Source organism: Gadus macrocephalus, chromosome 23, assembly GCF_031168955.1.
Source record: "Gadus macrocephalus chromosome 23, ASM3116895v1".
NCBI lineage: Eukaryota > Metazoa > Chordata > Actinopteri > Gadiformes > Gadidae > Gadus > Gadus macrocephalus.
The window spans coordinates 7,886,965-7,906,686 of NC_082404.1; the positions used below are offsets into that span (position 1 = coordinate 7,886,965).

Below are 19,722 nucleotides of genomic sequence, written 5' to 3' on the forward strand. Positions count from 1 at the left end.
TATAGATGTATTTATTTGCTTGGATGGGTGTGTATATATAGATAGATATGTATAGGTGTATTTAAAGGTTTAGGTGTTGGGTAATGGGAGGGGTGGGGCAGCAGTGCCCACAGGAGCAGTCTGTGCTTCATGCTCTGTTTTCAACAGGAGGATATTTCCACACAGTATCGTGGGAATATCATTCATAACTATAATATACAATTATAGAAACCCTGTTTATATTGGGACTTGTAAACATTCTCCATGACCAAGAGATAGCTTCCTTCCACTCTTGAATTGAAAGGTGTTAAGATAGTTTGCCTTTGCATTGCCAGTGGAGCCAAGAAGTCTGAGTCCAATCTGACTACTTTGTGTCGATTCCTTTAACCGACTTGCAGCCTTGCAGCCTTGTCCACCTTACTCATAGTGTATTGCAGTTTAACTCGGTCTCTCTCACCATGGTTGACTTCAGCCATGGCCAATCCTAAACTGGCCACGATGGTAACTTTGTTTTGCTTTACTTTTGTTGTTGCTGCCCACAATGTGTACATTTCCCCTGTAAGGATCATGCACACCCATGTTTCATTGAAAGTATGCGTGGTAACTTAGCTGCCTGTATTTTCCCATGATCATGCTCTAAAATTAAATTAAATATTTGGTTGTCCTAAGTGTCCTAAAAATAAGTTATTATTCATCACACACACACATGCACGCACACGCACACACACACACATCCTCTCTATCTATAAAATCTTCTATATTGGATCTCCATCTCTCTCACTCTAATTTCTATCTCTTTTGTTGCTTGTTATTCTCTTCCTTTTGGTCGTCTGATAGAAGCTCTCTTAATGTGGGCAATAGTGAAGGTAACTCTTTAATATCAAAAAGCAGAGGCGTGATATCCTTTCGGTGACTTTATTGTGACATTCCAAGAGTACACCAAGACCTAAATGAACGAGAGCTTAACATTTACTAACCGCCCTCGCTAACTCTCCTCACTAACTGTCTTCCTATCTTCTTAACCGTCTTCTAACTGTCCTCTTAAAGCAAAGCATGATGGGAACACATCAGCATCCAATAGCAGTGGTATAAAACAATACAACAACCATAGCCCCGGCGATACAGTATCCTTAGTTGGTTTTCCAATCACTTCATAGTTCAAACAAATCAGTATTTTAGTTTAATTTTTTCTCATAAGCCTAACATTTTTGTTTTGAGTGGAACCGAATGTGTGGGTTTTGTGTGCTTGGGATGTTTTTGACGTTAATACACAGAACCTCAGCAGCTCCACGGTTTCCCTCCGAACGGACCGGGAGAAACGGAGAGACGTGAGGATAGAAGAGGACAGCCCATTACTGCTGACGCCCGGGTTGTTAGCACGACGCCCCCACAGCCCTGCTCAGGAGCAACAAATCCATGAAAACAGCCCCACTAATAAGAATGAAGACCAAAGCAAACACAGCACAATTAAGTAAAAAGTAGATTGGTGCTTAAAGGGTCTGAGTTAGCTATAGTGTTTTTGTAATTAGTGTAGACGTGTGTGCATCTTTATGACCGACATTTCATCGACCATAAAAGTAAACACTCAAAAACACCAACAGGGAACAAGTTCCTCTCTTGGATTAAGTGCAATGAAAAGACCTAAAAGAGAATAAATCTGCATTATTCATCCTAACTATTGATGGATCCACAGAGGTGCACGGGCCCCGTGGGTCTGAGGGGATGAGTAGACCGCAGGGGGTACCGTTAGAGTGTCTGTCCCTGGGGACCCAGAGACCAAATGAACTCCTGCAATAATGAAGGGCTAATCATCTCTGTTGAAGCTTAACATCACCAACCTGATCATGTCGGCCTCAACCTGGTCCACACCGCAGTACAGAGGCTCAGAACACAGGCCTACGCCTTCTGGCTGAGAGCCATAAACGTGTCTCAGAACATGACATGAGATAGAAATGTTCTAGTGCTGTGTCTGCGGCCCACCTGTAGGCATCCCGGAGCAAGATACCCTCACCCCCACCTGCTCCAGCATGACCTCAACCTGAATTAAATCTAAGTATGCTTTGAAAAAGCTGCGAGATGGACGGTCTGAATGGTAATGGATGAAAGTATTCAGAGAAAGAGAGAACAGAGGACGCTTTGATGGGAGCGTGCATAATAAACCGGTCCACAGAAGGACAAAAAGAGGACAATCTTTATTTCAATTCTTCAAACCAGTATTAAAGTGTGTGTTGACAGCCTCAATTTCCGAGCAATATGGAGGACACCTGGCAGAGATATGGAGGCAATTACAGAGAGCGTAAGGGCAGGCCCAAACCAACAGCTTCCCAGCAGGAGGAGCAGATGGGGCAGAGGGGCGTTCACTGGTCAGTTTAAAAACAAGGATCAATGTTTCAACTGCCCAGCAATGCTTTTTTCAAAAGGGTTAAAAAAGTTAGGATGTTTTTTCTTCTGATTTCACATAACATCCAGGAGAAAGCTGAGACATTCAATACCCATGTCCTCAAGTGGAACGCTCGATTAAAAAAGAAAAGAATTAAAGCACTCCCTGTGAATTAACCAAAACTTCAAAAACTCCAACGGATCATACTTGGGTTTCGAGCTGTACGTTCAAAGCAGTACCGGGAGAGAACGCGCTGCTTTCTAAAAAACTTTTTTTGCATGCTAAATTTAATGCGTGACTTGTGCCATGGATCGACGTAGCTCCACATGAAACGGTAATAACCCTGTGCACAACAATACCATGTGCACACTCGTTTTGTCTAACCTTTGACCTTTATCAAGACCAGGTCTGAAGAAGAATATTGACAATCTTTCATTTTAAATCTTAGAGACACAAACAGACATAATCGAATCGCAGTGCATTTTCCTTGTGGTTAATTCATCGATTTAATAAAGACAGTGATGGTTACCGCATTCCCCCAGAAGTCCTCCCCAGTCAGTTAAGGAATTAAGGAATTTTGTCTCCACAAAATGTATTCTGAAAGTATCTCCTCTCTACCTCTCTTCGAGATAAGAATGGACAGGAAAAGCACAACTGCGTCCTTAGAGGATCGATAATCTATTCTCAGAACATACAATAGAGAGGGAAAAATGTGCTATTAATGGCAGATTTGCCTATGCTGGGCTTAGATTATTGTCTATAAATAGCTTACAGTTCAAGACAGACCTGGAGAGACTTCAAGGTCAAGGAATTCGCATCTCGTATCTGAGTTAAAAGGCAAGACAACCGTATGAATCAAACTGTGGCAAACGTATTAAAGAGTAGTACAGTATTTACAGAGCAGAGGTAAACTCCACGTCTCGAAAATGAAAGTCTGAACGCGAAGGATCTCAAGTCAACCTTGTTGATTCAATAATTTAGCACAAATTGGAGCTCTAATTACGGAGTAAAACGCGTCGGTTTATTGCAATGATTGATTAAAAAAAAAAGAGAAGGAAACATGGCAAGACTTTACATTCTCTGAACCTGGAAGTCTCCACCACTGTGGTTAGCCTCAGGGCCATGGAGCAACAGCAGGGGTTTGAGACATGGCCTCACACACACCATGATCAATAAGCTAGCTTTTGAGGACCTCACAATTCCTCTCTTCTATTGGTGACCTGCTATTAGTCATCTTTAAATCTACGCTACGGGTTGGTAACAGATGTCAATTGTGTTTTTTCCGGGGGGCTTTCGGCTACTTTGGCATGGGAGGGCGGGGAGATACAGTACATGAAAACAAACCAACAGAAACAACAGCAGGCTGATTTAGTCTCTGGCGTTCATGTCTCCGCGTTCCACCGACCAGAACCGCCCGTCCTCCCCCATCTGGCGGGCGACGCCCCCCCTTTTGGACAGACCTCGCCCCCATTCCCGGCAAGCCCCGCCCCATCTCCATCCCGCATCAATCCGTCTTCTTTTGCTCGGGGGCCTTCTCCTCCTCTTCGTCTTCCCCCTCCTCCTCCTCTTCGTCGTTCTCGGGGCCCTCGATCTGGGCCGTCCGGCGTTGCTCTTCGTCCTCCTCCTCCTCCTCCTCCTCTTCGTCGGTGAAGCCCTCCCTCTTCATGAGCTCCATGTCGCCGGCGTCGGGGTCCGAGTCGGCGGTGCAGATGCCGTAGCACATGAGGCTGATGACGCCCAGCGGCAGGCCGAACAGGAAGCAGCCCAGCACCGGGGAGCTGCGGAACACCGACTGGGGGAGGGAAGGGATGCATGATGGGGGATGGAGTCCAAGGAGACCAGAGAAAAGGAGAGGGACGCAGAGAGCACGGAGTAATAGATGTAGAGATAGATGAAACGTAAGCAGAGAATTTGTGAAAGTGAGAAGAGATGAAAAGAGGATTAAGGAAGTGAAAAGGGGAAGAGATTTATGAAAGTGAGAGACGGAGGAAATAGAGAGAGCAATGGAGAGGAGAAGACGGGTTTCATTACTAGTATGTGAGTGTGGTGCAGAGAGACTGCCATTGTTCACCAGACTATTCAGTTCACAAGCCGCTAAAAGAAAAGCCGGACATAAAACATCCTAACCCTCCCGCTCTCCCACTTCTGGTGGATCAGCGTTCTCCATAATCACATCTTCCATCTTTGCTCTGCTATCTGCAGTGGCTGTTATTCAGCAGGAGGATGTGGGCTGAGCCCTGCCGCCCGAGCCCGTCTGGTCCTGTTAGTATTCACCTCACAGCTTCCTACAAACACCCAGCTCCCCTCTGGACCACCAGACTGTCTGCTGGTCAGGGTTTGATCCCCGGACTGCCTAATGGACCCCCGGTCTGCCTAATGGACCCCCGGTCTGCCTAATGGACCCCCCCCAGTCAGACGGTGTCTGGGATACGTACCATGATGGTGGACCTGGCGTCGAACGCAATACGCTTCACCCTCTGGACGATCCCATCCCCTCCGTACGCCTGCACAACCGCACAGACAGACGGACGGGTTAGTTAGTCAGTCAGACAGACAGACAGACATGTGGGTCAGACCCATGGAGAGGGGGAGGGGGGGGTGTTAGAGGCAGACCTGGACGGAGCCGTTGAGGACGCCGGTGATGAAGCTGACCAAATCCTCCAGGGTCTCCGTGGGTCCGTCCGGCAGGAAGTACTGCTCGTTGGACGTGTTGAGGATGATGACCGAGGGGACCTTCACCTCACTGTGGGGGGGGGGGGGGGCACAACAGAGAGCTGGTTAAACTGACACCCGGCTCTGACGACCCACAGACATGCACACAAGTTTGCACAAGCATATACACACAAACGCACACACACACAAGAGAGGAGAAGAGTTTACTTGAGAGTGGGAGAGGAGAGAAAACGGGTGGAGGAGTTGGAAAGGAGAACAGACAAAGAAGGGAGGAGTTAAAGGGAAGGAGGGGGCAGATTCGAGGAGTAATGAGGAGGTGGATAGGGATGAGAGGAGTTCAATGGTATAGGAAAGGAGGAGACAGGAAGTGAACCAGTGGAGGCTTCTCCAGTGAGGAGAGGGAGGAAGATCCTCCTTAACATTGTTGAGAATAAAAAATGTAGATTGCCCAGACTACTACTGAATTAATGCCCTTAAATATGACTACTTTAATGCCTTTGTATATGCAATGTTCGTTTCCCTCTGGGAAGGGACATTAGCACCCCCTATCGCCCATTGACAGTTACTTCAGGGAGGACGTTCCTCCCTCAGCCTCCCTTGACTCCCATTAATTTCCCCGAAAGTGTTGGCGGCCGGTGAATAACATGGGGTTCAATGGGAGAGAGGAGGAACGTCCTCCTCTGAGTGGTTGTGACTAGCTAAGGGATCTGGATCCCGCCTACGGCTGTTCATAGCGCATGGCTGCGCTATGAACCAATAAGCAGGAGCCCTGGTTGTGGAGCAGCCTGGAGGGTTAGTTTGCCTCGTTTCCACCGAGCGGTGCGCTACTGTTCGTTGCGGTACAGTGCGGCTGTTATATTGGCGTTTCCGTAGCCCGCGGCCGGGCTGCGGAACCCGTGGCCGGGCAGAAGGCCGTTGACATCCACATTTGCCTCAGGCTTACAGCCCATGCAAATAGTTGTGAAATAATGTTCTTGTTGTTCTTTTAATTGTTTGTTACTCTGACCATTCTGTTTGATAGCATTCATAGCATGATGCATTTTAAATGGCTTAACTTTTGGTCTTGTGTCTTCATTTTTCTTAAAACAATTGTAGCTGAAAATAAACATAGCCAAATAACAACCAATAGCTTCAGTCATTGAGTGCAAAAATAGGCCCAATGCTAGGCCCAGATTTTTTAATTTAGTTTTACAAATCAAGAGTAGGCCTGATTTGACTAATTGGCTTTGCATCCTTTCTTTCTGCCCTTGTAGTCCAAGACATGCTGCCCACCAGCTTTCAAAGTACAATGCTGCCACTGGTGGATTTGTATCAATTCACATAATTATCCCTCCCTGCTATTTTGTAGTTCCCCAAAAGACCCTGAAACAACTCGAGTCTCACATACTTATGACACCATACGCCACCAACAGTGCAAGCAGGCCAATGGCAACCAAGCACACAGTCCTTCCTCCCTCACTTTAAAAACCACCAGCCGCCACCGAAGTGAACTATACGAAGGAGATAGAGGAGGTGACAGCGAGGCAGGGGGGTGAAGAGCAAGGAGGAGGGAGGAGGGAGGAGGACTGACCCCATGATAAGGCTGTTGATGTAGTCGCTTCCGTCCATGTGTCCAAACTGGAAGTCCCTGTTGGAACACACGACCCCCAGAGATCATCAGAGCTTCTGTATTCACATTCAACTGGGGTACTGGAGGGTGAGCATGTATAGGACCCGTCAGTGGGAGTATCCAGTACAGTACTTCAGTACTTAAGCGTCTTAGAGTACCATATTAAGCGCTATATAAATTTCATTTATTATTATTATTATTATTACTTCATATGGATTTCAGGGGCACATTAATATGCGCTTTCAGACGCTATAGATCTCATCCGTCTTCTAGAACAAAAGATCTTCTGGAACATTCTCACGTCAGGTTTAAAAATCGACTAGTGTGAGGCACACATGAGGCAGTATAACATAAGAGGTCTAATGCCTACCAATTATTAACCATAAACGTTCTCTAACACACACACACTTTTACTTGCAAACGCACACATTATTTTATTCACACACACACACACACACACACACACACACACACACACACACACACACACACACACACACACACACACACACACACACACACACACACACACACACACACACACACACTAGAAAAAGCTGCCTAATTTTTCCAAACACCTGGTCTATAAGCAGCAGACTTTTTAATTTCACAATCACCAGTCACATTTGGCCCACGGCTTGTTTGTTTTTACGGGATGTTTCGCAACACATACAAGTCCTTGCCTGCGGTAAATGTTATGTCGTTGGATGTTTGGCTCAGAGTTAAACAGGCAATCATACACCAACACCGCGGCAACCAGCCCAGGCTTTTTGATTGGCAGCTGAAAGTGCCTGCTATATTTGGCAGACATTTTGTGTGATTACCAACTGACTCAGAGGCCGCAGAGGCAGACATGGCATTGACGTGTACACAACGTGTAAACGGTGTATTGCCGTACAAACAACACAACAAACAACACCTTCTTTGAACAAACTGTAGAATAACCTAAGAGCGGTTCGACATCTGACCTGCCAGTCTCCGTAGCGTACCTGTTAAAGTGTTGCCTGTAGTCCTTCGCAACCATCTGGATGAGCGACTTCAATCTGAAAAGACGGAAGTCAAATGTCAAAGATTTTCTGTCAAAACAAAAAACCTTTATTAAAAAAACGTGAGGGGCCTACTTGAAAGAAGGGTTTTATAAAGGCACTCCAACAGTTCTCTTTATATTTGTTGTTTCCATGGCTGCCGACCTACCTGATGCACTCATCCGACGGATCCTTGTCATCGATGACGGCGATGGCCACCAATTTACCTGCAGGGGAGAGGAGAAGACACGGTTTAAAACATCACTCAAAAGGTGAGAGCAAGAAAGACACGTACAGAGAGAAGGTAAAAGAAAGCTGGGAGATTGATTCTACTTGGTGTATTATCAGCATAACTTCTGGTCCTCTGATAAATGTCCTCTTTCGAACCACTTTCCTGTCTCCATTCACTTTTTTGTCGAGAAAGGCCGGAGAGTGAGACTGCCCCCTTTTGGTCACCCAGAGGTATTACATCCATGCGCTACCTCGGTTTGCCATGATGCTCAGATATTTAATTCACCTCACAAACTCAGTGTAGTGTGTGAATTGCAACATAAACTCCAAACAATACCAATAGCATTCGTTATTTTTCATTATACTGCAGAAATGTAACCTGTATGAATATTGACATAATGCTGACACATGGGTCGGTACATCCATAACAATGGCTTTGTGATACATGACAACCATATAATAAACAAAAAGCATCTACACTATGGTAACATTACTGAAGTAACTACCTTAATACCCATATTTGATCTTGTCTATATGCTATTCTCTTCCTTCATGCTCCTGAAAAAGAATGTATTATACCATTATATTTTTTTTTATAAAATGTCGATAAAAAAACCCTGGATCAAATATCTAAATAAAACGAACCACATGACTTCACAATACAAAGTCCACTCCTCTCTGAACGTGCTCTCAAAATGGTAGCCTAACTGTCAAATGGCCAACAGGGCTGTCAGGTGAGGGATGATGAAGTTTAGAGTGAAGGATGCAACTCTTCTTACCTGTTTCCCCCAGCTCATACAGAGTGAAGCCGTCAATCTGCAGGTAACCTTGGAAACGCTCTTTGTTTATCCAGGAGGACAGGCTGCCGTCCTCATACTCTGTGGTAGAGAGACATTAGGGTAAGAGGGAGGGACACTCTCTCTCCCCGTTTCAGACACATCATCATTGTTTGCGGAGTCTGCAGCTGATTGGACGGAAAACTGTCTGGGCGCTGTCGCCCTGCTATCAGCCTTCACTCAAAGCCCACACACGTACGTACGTACGTACGTACGTGCGTGTGTGTGTGTGTGTGTGTGTGTGTGTGTGTGTGTGTGTGTGTGTGTGTGTGTGTGTGTGTGTGTGTGTGTGTGTGTGTGTGTGTGTGTGTGTGTGTGTGTGTGTGTGTGTGTGTGTGTGTGTGTGTGTTCGAGATATCAGGGAAATAGTGTTTGCCCAAGCATAAAGTCAGGATGTAATAGGCTGTATTGTCAGTGACTTTCTCTGCCCAGTAAGCCACAGCTCCTCTGATCTCGAGATACAATCCCGCATCCTTTGGAGACAATCGTGGAAAACTGAAATGCATGCTTTGTTTATGTGCTCAACCACACCAGAACCAATGCATTATTCATCTGCTGCGTTAAAAACACAGCGTCCATGTCTGCGGCTTTCTGGGAAATGTTGTTTCCAGAGAGACAACAACCTCGCCGCACTAATGAAGCGCCCGGCCGGGGGCTCCGGGGCCGGGCTGCAGCAGAGACACAGGCTGCAGCAGAGACACAGGCTGCAGCAGAGACACAGGCTGCAGCAGAGACACAGGCTGCGCTACACTCTCCCCTCGGCCCCCAAGCCTTTTCACACTTTAATCCTAATTGACGCCAGCCGTGGCCCGACAGCTCGTTATGACGCCTTACTTAGCTAACGAGGTCTCAGTGCCCTCGTTAGAGGAAGTACAGGCAAGCGGGTGGCTCCGACACACTGGAAACTGAGCGGCATGAGGGAGACACCACCAAGAACAGCACTGTGTTTATTACTATAACAGACACACACACTGTGTGTGTGTGTGTGTGTGTGTGTGTGTGTGTGTGTGTGTGTGTGTGTGTGTGTGTTCAGGGGAGGCCAGCGTTGGTCTATCTGCCCGGCCGCTCTGACCCGGCCACCGGGCAGTTTGAGTGGAGAGCGGAGTTTAATCTACAATGAACAGGTTCACTGCCTGTCAGTGAACCTGGCCCACATTCATCTGGACTGGCTTTTAAAAGGCTTGCAGGGCTGGCTTCATAACTGCTGGGTTTCACATCCGAATACAGTCCAGCGTGTTGATGTACCGAGCATGAAAAGGTCTGCCACGGTCTTGCGTCTATCATGCGGTTGCCTTTAGCCTAATCATTTGACTGCTGTGTCAACGCGTTAGGGGTGAATCGTTAACACGTCGATGTGTTTGGCGTGCCTGTGTGTGCGTGTGCATGTGTGTGTGTGTGTGGCATAAAAGTGTTTTGAATGGCCTCAGATGCTAGATAATGCAGTGGCATTTGTTTATATATGGTTCTCTTTCGATGTCCTTCTATTATTCACATCACAACACTGTTAAAGCAGAGATAAATAAAATGACATGACAACTTGGTCGCACTTATTAAACCAGACAGATAATACTGCCACAACCATGTATAATATTGGGGAAAAATAGTATTGCCATAATATAAATGATATAACAGGAAACGGGCAGCGGTGGCTGGGAGTGCCTCAGCGATACAAGTGAATCAGGCGGTTCGTACAGAATGCGTAAACCAACTCGCTAATCACCTAATGAACTTCAGTAACCGTGAGCAACTCCCGAAAGAGCTGAGCTCTTCCGTCCAAAGTCACCGATCCACCGCAGAGGAAGAGAACGTGATAGGCAGCCGGACGGGAGGCGGTTTGGGTCGCGACGGCAGTTTGTTCTGCGTTTTTGTCAGAACTTGGGAACCTGAGCACTTGGAGCTCATTAAACATGCATGAGGTCTGTGATCTGCGGATAACAACGAGGAAAGTACTGCGGTGGTTTGGAAAGTGCCGTGAAGGAAAACGGTCCAGACACGGCGGTTTGACTCCCGGTAAACGCCCGACACCCCGCAGTCTGGCTGCGGACGCCACGCCAGGCCAACCGCGGAGCGAGACGCCGACCCCATCGACCGGCTGCTTGATGACATGAGCGTTCAAGGTCGCTTTGGATAACATTTTACATATTGACCGTTTTAGGTCATGCAAATCCAGCGTGGACAACCACAGTTTACAGCCGGCTGTCGCTTCAAAACGGCCTGCGTGTTCTGGTCAGACATCATCTAGCCAACGGGTTGAATGCTCCAGGACCCAGACAGTCGGAACCAGACCCAGAGAGACAAGCCCAAGGTGACGTCTGGACTACAGGGGAAGTTTGGACTACGGTTCTGGTTCCCAGTCGAAGTCTAGGAACAATATAGGTGAAGTCTGGACTACAGAGGAGGTCTGTGGACTACAGCTGAAGTCTAGATCACAGGTTGAGTCCAGGGACAAAGCAGATGTAGCAGATAAGGTGATTATATCTGCCTTCATCCTTTCCTAGTGGCCACACTACATCTCCTGCGTCTTGAAGATAAAACCACCGGCATAACGCAATCCCTCATCTCCATCAACAACGAGCGCAAACAAGAGGAGCTCTGACCCTGACGGTCGCCATGACGATGGCGGTTATGGCCGTCTGCGACTCCCTGGTCATGCGCGTGCTGGAGGACTCGCGGCAGAGCGGCCTGTTTGTGGTCCGCGTCCGCTGCTCCGACCGGCGCCTGCTGGCCTTCTGGCTCCGGAAGCCCGCCTTCCGCAACGGGCCGCTGGAGCAGACCGCCGTCTGGCCCCGCGTCCCGGGCCCTGGGGCCGGGGCCCCGGGAGGCGGGGCGGGGGGGGTGGACTTTGTGCTGCGGGTGGTGAGCCGGGAGCCCGGTGTGCCAAACGGACAGTACTGGGCGCCGTTCGCGCTGGCGCTCTGCCTGGACGCCCGGTCGCTTCGCTACCGCCTGCCGGCGGACGCCGCGTCGGGCCGCGACATCCAGCGCATCCTGGCGGAGCGCGGGGAGCTGCTTCTGATTCGCTGAGAGGGGGGGGTGGAGTCCTGGCTGGTCACATGACCAACCAGGTTGATGGGGGTTGTTGGGGATGTGCTTCTAGTGAAGGGGCAGTCTAGGGGCTGGGGAGCTCCTACCGGCTGAAAGCTTCTGGGTAATAACCCCAGTACCCCTGGCCTAACCTGGCAAGACAGCCCCAACGACCTGCTCTTTAAAGACACAACTCTAGATTCCCTATAAGTCACTTTGAATAGCAGCGTCTGCCAGTACACTACAGTCATACTGTAGCGTTCACACTGCAGTACTCATACTGTAGCACTCGTACTGTAGTGTTCAAAGCAGGGCCAGAGGAGGAAGGACAGCAGTGCTGGCCTCAGTCCAATACAAGGATTTTTCTTTACACATTTTTCTGCAAAGTAGTGGCCAACAATTTCTTTGTAAAGGACATCTTTGTAACTAACACATTGGATAAATAGAAAAGCAAGGCAGACATGTTTTCTAACTATGATTTTAAACGGATTGTTTGTACTGGTAGCATGTGTATGCGTTGTTTGTATGTCTCTTGAGTCTGCCTTAAAAACAGGAACAGCGGTCGAAACCAGAGACGATAGCATCTTAGAGTGGATCAAATTGTTGGTGCGCAGAAAGCACACCAGATGATGCAACACTTTAGCACAAGATGTCACAGATATATACAGGAATTATTCATTATGAATTACTATTAGCTATTTTGCCAGATTGGGTGAGATATGTTGCTGTATATGTTGCTGTGTCACCACACACATGTTTAGAAGAAAGCTCTGCTACATGCCCTGAAGTCAATAGGGAATTTAACTAGCAGCTTCCAAGTTGACCGTAACTACTGGTAGGAGGAGACATCCACCATGCAACAGGGGTGTACACTCCTACTTGTGATGTCTGTAACGAGTTCATTATGACACATCTCGTTATGGCGTATCAAGATTGCACTGACCAATAAAAGCACATCATTGTGTGTACACACTGACGTCAGACCTTGTTGAGCTATTTTGTACCCACACCAGCCAACCGTTTGTAAAACACAAAGTTAACCTATCCCATCACGCATCTGGGGGGAGTTCCCACTTGTGATTCCACAAAATGCATCATGTTTATATGGCTTTTGATAACTGATCACACCTCACACCTCGTGGTAAATATGTGCCCGTTCGACAGAATTACACCTTCTCTGTATCTAGGGTACAAATCCGAATGGACACGGATAAATGTAATGAATACATATCAAATAAACAAAATAAAATAGGGTCCTTTGAGTACTCACCATCGTACGTGAAGTAGGAGCCGTCTTTGAACACCGCCACAGAGGGGATCTCCGGTAGGGCCATCGACTGGATTACAAAAAGTTAAATCCACAAACAAAATCCATCATTTGAACCCCGACTCTCCGTAACCTCGCCTCTGCCCTTCCCGAATTCCACCCCAAAGGCAGGGGGGGCCAAAGGCGGCAGGCCAGCTGCAATGAGGCAAACCTCCCGCCCGGGGGAAAAAATACTGCCGAGGTGGCAGGCCTGAATAACCGCCAGACATTTAAAGTGTCGCATTAGAGCTACATGGGCTTCACAGAGATTTATTGAACTTGGAGACACTGTCAATCTCAGGGTCCAATAAGTCGCTGTTACATTTCTGCTGGCTTTCACCCCCCCCCCCCCCCCCCCCCCCACAGCGGTACTCCGCGCCTGATTGGTCGGCATCGTTAAGGTGACCAATGAGGGATGACATTGTGAGTGCATCTTGCTCTTATAATATCTTTCAAAGCACAACAGTATATATGGCGGAACGGGAACGGGTGTGATTGGCCACGGTGGGAGGGCCTGGGGTGTTTCAAGACCTCCCTTGAGTCTTCCTGCTCTGCATAGAAAGGCTGATTTCTTTTGCTGAACCCTCCAGTGATTCACCGATTTAACGCCAGCCTTTGATCAAATGATCCTGTTTTGGGCCTCTTACCTCTGGCAAGGCCTCTTCAGAGGCGGAGAAGAAGTAGGTGTACACGATGAGCTCGGTGGCAACGTCAATGTATTTCTCCTGCAGCAACAAACAATGACAACAAACACGGCCATCAGCACACAACTGCCAACACTCCCAAGTACAACCGTAAGAAAGAACTCTCTGTAACTATTGGAAAGACTTCTCAGAATAGCTTTCTTGGAATCAATTCTCGGAAAGAATTCTCAGCCAGAGTTCTCAGAATTATACAGAATTGTCAAACAACTATTGGGAATGCTTGGAAAGTTTTTGGTTGGGCTGTTGAGGATTTCTGGGCATAGTCATGGTTTTCATTTAGCTTTTTCCACTGGTTGGAAGTTTGTTGTCACAGTCACTATAAAGGATGGTTGGGGTCGGTCAGTCTGTCATTATGGCTTTTCAGGCCAAGGTGTGTGCGTTACGTACTTTTAGCGGGGATTCTCCGCCCACGTACACAAAGAGCACGTCATGTCGTTTCAACATGTGTTCAAACATCTGCTTGCTGGGAAGAGGCCGCACGGCTGGCCTAGAGAAACACACACACACACACACACACACACACACACACACACACACACACACACACACACACACACACACACACACACACACACACACACACACACACACACACACACACACACACACACACACACACACACACACACACACACCTTAGATTCCATCTGCATTTCACAAATTCCAATATTTGAACACGAGTCGTGGCTTTTGTTGCTTGAAGCGTGACAAGCTGCGAACTCAGATAAAGGCCTGTGGCTCCACCTAGTGGCCAACACTTACAACTGCAGTGCCAGAGTAAAAACGGATATATGATTTTGATCAGGGTCCGGGCTATGGAGTGTAGTTTACAGACGGATAATCTAGGTGGATTAATTTATACAATGGCTCCAACGAGAGGCCTGGATGCACACATTCAGCAGGTCCAGGCTGGGGAATAGTTGGCTCACATGGGGTGTAGGGCTTGTACATAGTGACGTCCAATCGCACGACATCCTCCGTTCCAGAAGTAAAGGAGCATAGGGATGCGATTGGTGGCAATGGTGTATTTACATTTTTTGTCATTATGGGGAGACATTGGTGTGAGACATGTCAAAATAAAGTTTTGAATGGCCTAGGTAAATATATTTATTTAATTAGGAGTTCACATTACGACGACTCTCGAGTCATCACATAATGGTGCGGAGTAGCGCCATGATGCATTGTGATGTACAAGCCCTGCTGCACAAACACAGAGCCGGCTCACGTGAAGACAGGCCAATGACACACGGACGATTCTCACAATCATATAACATTTAAAAGACACTGTTTGTTTCTATCTAAATACCTGCTCATAATCCAGCTAATATTCCATGGGCATTGGCACTCATGCTCAGCACGACACACACACCAGAGACCAACACGTGACTCACCCTGATACCCTGTTGGTGAACTCAACAATGTCATCTTTTGTCCGGGGTCCCTTGTAGTTATAGGCAAGCTCCCCCTTTAGTCTAAGAGACGAGAGAGCGAGAGAGATAAAGAGACACAGACGGATGATGGCAGATAGATCGCACCATGTCATCTTCACATTAGCATAGTAATTCATACTAATACATATCTATATCTACACAAGTAATTCATACTAATATAAAAGAAAGATATATCTATATACTAGTAAGTCATACTAATATATATATCAACTCCTTCAGAAAGCTGTGAAAACATTACCTCCAACTGGCCTTAAGTAATAACAAAACATTCCCAGCGGAGAGGTGTTCAAGAACACTCCGTCTCCACAGAGTGAATCCCAGGAGGCCTCGCAGAGTGCCCAGGAGACCCAGGTTGTCACAAGAACTCCACATCAAACACTGAGAAGTCCCCAGGAGCAGATTGTCACTTATTATCACCTACCTGCGTTGACATTTAGAAAATAACAAAATAAAAATTCGAATTATTGTAATAAAGTCTATTATTATTAATAATATTAATATTAATAATAATATTAATGGTTGCCACACCAACCATTAATATTATTATTAATATTAATATTATTAATAATAATAGACTTTATTACAATAATTCGAATTTTTATTTTGTTATTTTCTAAATACTAAGACACTTTACACTTTTTTTTTGCTTTCTCTGTAGAATATCTCAGTGAGAAAACATGAAACAAGCTCTGTGCCTGTTTCTCCCCCCAGAAGTTCTGCTATACTGTGGAAGGACTGCTTGATCCCAGAACAGGCCGACCCAAGCTTTGATACACACCTGGCATTAACAGGTTTTTATAAACCAAGCATTAACCAAGTGTTGATACTTCTCTACAGCAGCCTGAAAGCCTGTTACAATTTGGTAGACACAAAAAAATCTAAAGCAAGTTGAATTGGATGTTTTCAGATACGCATTGGAGTTCGGCCATCTTGTTCAGGGATGCCCACCACTGGTAGACTGTAGTAGATACCAGTAGTAGTGGTTTTGTCTAAGACAAACGAATGCGAGTATTGCATCACAAGGTCCCCAGTACACTGGCTAGTGTGGCTATACCGTCACTACATAGCACACCGCCGTCTCCAAAACAACTACACCAGGGACACAGAGTAGTTATCTGCCAAAATAGCCGGCATGCAGTGCGGGCTCATGGGAATTGTAGTTTATTTGTGGAAATGCTCGGTGTGGTGTAATCGGTGTGGTGTAATACTCTTGACAGAAGCTGAGATGGCAGCAAACAAAACTGTCATGGAATAATATAAATAATACATTCTGAACCGATTGAATGATCTCAAAGCATAATATCTACAAAAATATTATTGAAAAGGTTTTAGAATTTTGGTGTCTTCTCTATATAATAATGGTATATGATTTGTCAGTAGTTTTAATGGTAGGCTTCATCAGAAGGGATCTGTTTATAGACACAGAACAGCTTCAGATAACCATCTCTACTTATGTGGTTATGTTATGCTTAAGTGTCGATGTTATACTCACAGCTTGATCGTGGGGTATCCACGAACCCCGAACTCAGAAGACATGCCTGCAAAATATTTCAATCAGGTTTCATCATTCAATTCTATTTTAGTCGAACAGTCTATAAAATGACATCATGCATATCGAATGGGCCTTTATTGACCCCACATTTGTCTTCAATAATAGACATTGGGTTTTCGCATACAGACCCATTTTGTTAAGCAGGAAAACCTGTAAAAGACATCAGTACTCCTGAGTTTGGCACTAAAAACAGTGGTATACAGCATTACTGATATGTTAAGCAGTAAAACCTATGGTAAACACTATTACTCTGATGTCTTTAACAGTAAAACCTGTGGTATAAACCAGTACTCTGATGTGTTAACCAATAAAACCTGTAATAAACAGCTGTACTATGATGTGTTCAGCAATAAAACCTGTAATACAGCAGTACTCCTTTTAGCAGTAAAACCTGTGGTACACGGCAGAACTGTGTTTTTAGCAGCGCTGGCCAAATGATACTTTTACATTGAAACCCTGGGCGCGGGCACAAAGTAGGTTACATGCACCTCTCCCAAAAACGAAGTCCGCTCAACAGTCGGCCGCTTCTTGGTTCCTGCTCCTCTTTACGGCTGTTTCTGACTAGTGGAGGAGGTTTGCGTGTGCTATGTGTGAGGCCTCCTCTCGGCGTCAGGGTCAGGTATCATCATGTAGGCTCCAGGGGGTTCTCACCAGAGTAGGCCGTGGCGTCCATCTTGCCCACGCGGACCGGTGACCCGGAGGCCTTGAGCTCAGCCCCCACGTCGGCCCAGACGGGCTCCAGCTTCTTACAGTAGCCGCACCATGGCGCGTAGAACTGGACACACACACACACACACACACAGATATTTAAAGAGCTCTTCAAGGGAGGTTAATGTAACGTAATTTACTTTGGATTAAAATAACACAAATTACATACTGTAAGGATTTCAAAGTGTGTGTGTGTGTGTGTGTGTGTGTGTATGTGTATGTGTGTGTGTGTGTGTGTGTGTGTAAACACTCACATCGACCAGCCAGATATCATTCATGCGGGTGTCTTTAAATCTGTTGGAAAATTTATGGATGGTTGAGGAAAGAGGTTTTGCAGAGCAATATAGTCAAATACGATCGTTGATTTGAAAGCTGATTACAGTACATCCGACACACAACATGGAAATAGCCCGGCCGGAACCATCGGCTTTTACTGAATGAATGAGAGCTGATTGTTGTTCTAAGAACAGATTGGAGGGTGAGATAAGATACGATAATAGAAACTGTATTAATCCCAGGCGGGACATTACAGCAGCAGAAAGAAGAGGACAGAAGTAGACATTTGTAAATATCTTGTATTTAAATGAAGAGTAACAACTATTAGTGAAACTTTATTCTGTATAAACTATAATATTTACAACAATTTATCTATATATATATATATATATATATAAATATGCACAATCTGAGTATGAGCAATGTAAATGTCAATGCAAAGATAAATCAGTCAACAGTACAGATAGAGTGGTTGTTGAAACTAGCCCAAATTACTGAGTGGCAGTTACTGTCAAAGGGCCCCACCCACACAATGGTTCAAAAAAGCGCCCATGTTTAAATCTCGAGAAGAAAACAATTCATGTTCATTGCCATTTTCCCACCAAATCACCCAATGTTTCAGGTTTACTCTTCATACTCAGCGAAATATTTATGAAGTAGGAAGCGACCCATGAAACATCAAACTACCAGTCAGCAGTGTTGTTATTAACCCAGGGGCGGTCACCACAAGTCTGCTATTCAATCATAAGTCAACTGACACAATGCACCTAAAAGTTAAAACCATAACATCCACATACACATTAAAGTATATTTGTATAATGCCGGTTTAAAATGGAGCAGCTCTTCGAGCCAAGAATAAAATGCTGATAAAGTAGCCTACTGTGTGGGCTGAATCGGATCTCTCTAGTTGGAGGATGGACACCATCTCTAAAATATGCCGTGGACACCAAAAAAAGGCACAGGAAACTGCAAAATAACCACAAGACTAGGCGGTAGGCTGTAGAAAAGAGAGCATCACTTACGTCTGATCCAGGTCTTCGACCACCGCCAGCACCGCTGAACTCAGCAGGGCGACGACGGCTGCAGAGAGCGACGACATGAAGCACAGGTTATGGGTTATTGCAATCAACACCATCGTAATACCAATGTGCAATTGATGGCAATTCTGCAAGCCTTTTTGTTTAAAGACCCTGGTGGTGGAAGGGGACGCATCACAAGCTGACACGATGTCGTCTATGCGGTCTGTTTGATTATTAACCATATTGACACACCAAGAAAGAGCTAATTTCAAGGACGCTCTGGTCGTTACGTTAACGGAACATATAGTGGTTAATCCGATCATAAAATGTCAAAAGTGTAGATACCTCCGCAAAGAAGAGAAGCTGTGACTTGAGCCATCGCTGCAAGGAGGTAACAGAGAGCAGGAAATACAGTCGCTGAATTCAATGGTGCTGGGCATGCGCAGTGTGACGCAGCATCCTGGCCGCTTGGGACGCACAGATGTGTTTGAAAGAGATGTTCACAATAGCCGCTGTTTGAGTGCAAATATTTGTATTTGTCGTTTTGAATGGATAATGGATCGTTATGCTAAACATATGACATAAGATAAGAACCTTATTTTAATATCAGATATAAAGACAAGGCTTCCATTAAGTCCGTTGACAGGGGGGCTTACTGCTAAAATAGGCTTATGTATTTAAAAGTAATCTAGATTGCATTTAAATTGCTTACATTTCATCGAGCGGAATTGTTTTAATATTTCTGAGAATATATATCTTTGACCACAAGATGCCGCTCTCCCCTAACCCTAACCCTATCCCTAACCGTGGCCGACACTCACTCTATCATTTCACCGCCAAAATCCTCACCCCAGCATCCTCACCAAATAGTGTTCTACATTTCTCTAACACACACGCACGCGCGCACACACACACACACACACACACACACACACACACACACACACAC

The 19,722-nt window shown here is 46.0% G+C and overlaps 1 protein-coding gene across 2 annotated transcripts; it reads right to left on the reverse strand.

Annotated features, from left to right (window-relative positions):
- Positions 1-2,152: 2,152 nt before the first annotated feature.
- LOC132452828 (protein disulfide-isomerase TMX3-like) lies at positions 2,153-19,255 on the reverse strand. 2 transcript variants are annotated; one of them, XM_060045635.1, is made up of 16 exons: positions 19,119-19,255; positions 18,777-18,834; positions 17,733-17,772; positions 17,422-17,545; positions 16,711-16,756; positions 15,159-15,239; positions 14,155-14,254; positions 13,711-13,788; positions 13,028-13,094; positions 8,677-8,775; positions 7,836-7,893; positions 7,631-7,684; positions 6,603-6,659; positions 4,973-5,102; positions 4,795-4,863; positions 2,153-4,151 (listed from the first exon to the last, which is right to left on the reverse strand). In XM_060045635.1, exons 1-16 carry the CDS (start codon positions 19,150-19,152, stop codon positions 3,864-3,866), a joined length of 1,383 nt encoding a protein of 460 aa, XP_059901618.1. In that variant the 5' UTR covers positions 19,153-19,255; the 3' UTR covers positions 2,153-3,863. The 2 variants fall into 2 exon arrangements, with proteins under 2 accessions (XP_059901618.1, XP_059901617.1); XM_060045634.1 differs by lacking the exon at positions 19,119-19,255 and having other exon boundaries at positions 18,777-18,904.
- Positions 19,256-19,722: the final 467 nt, after the last annotated feature.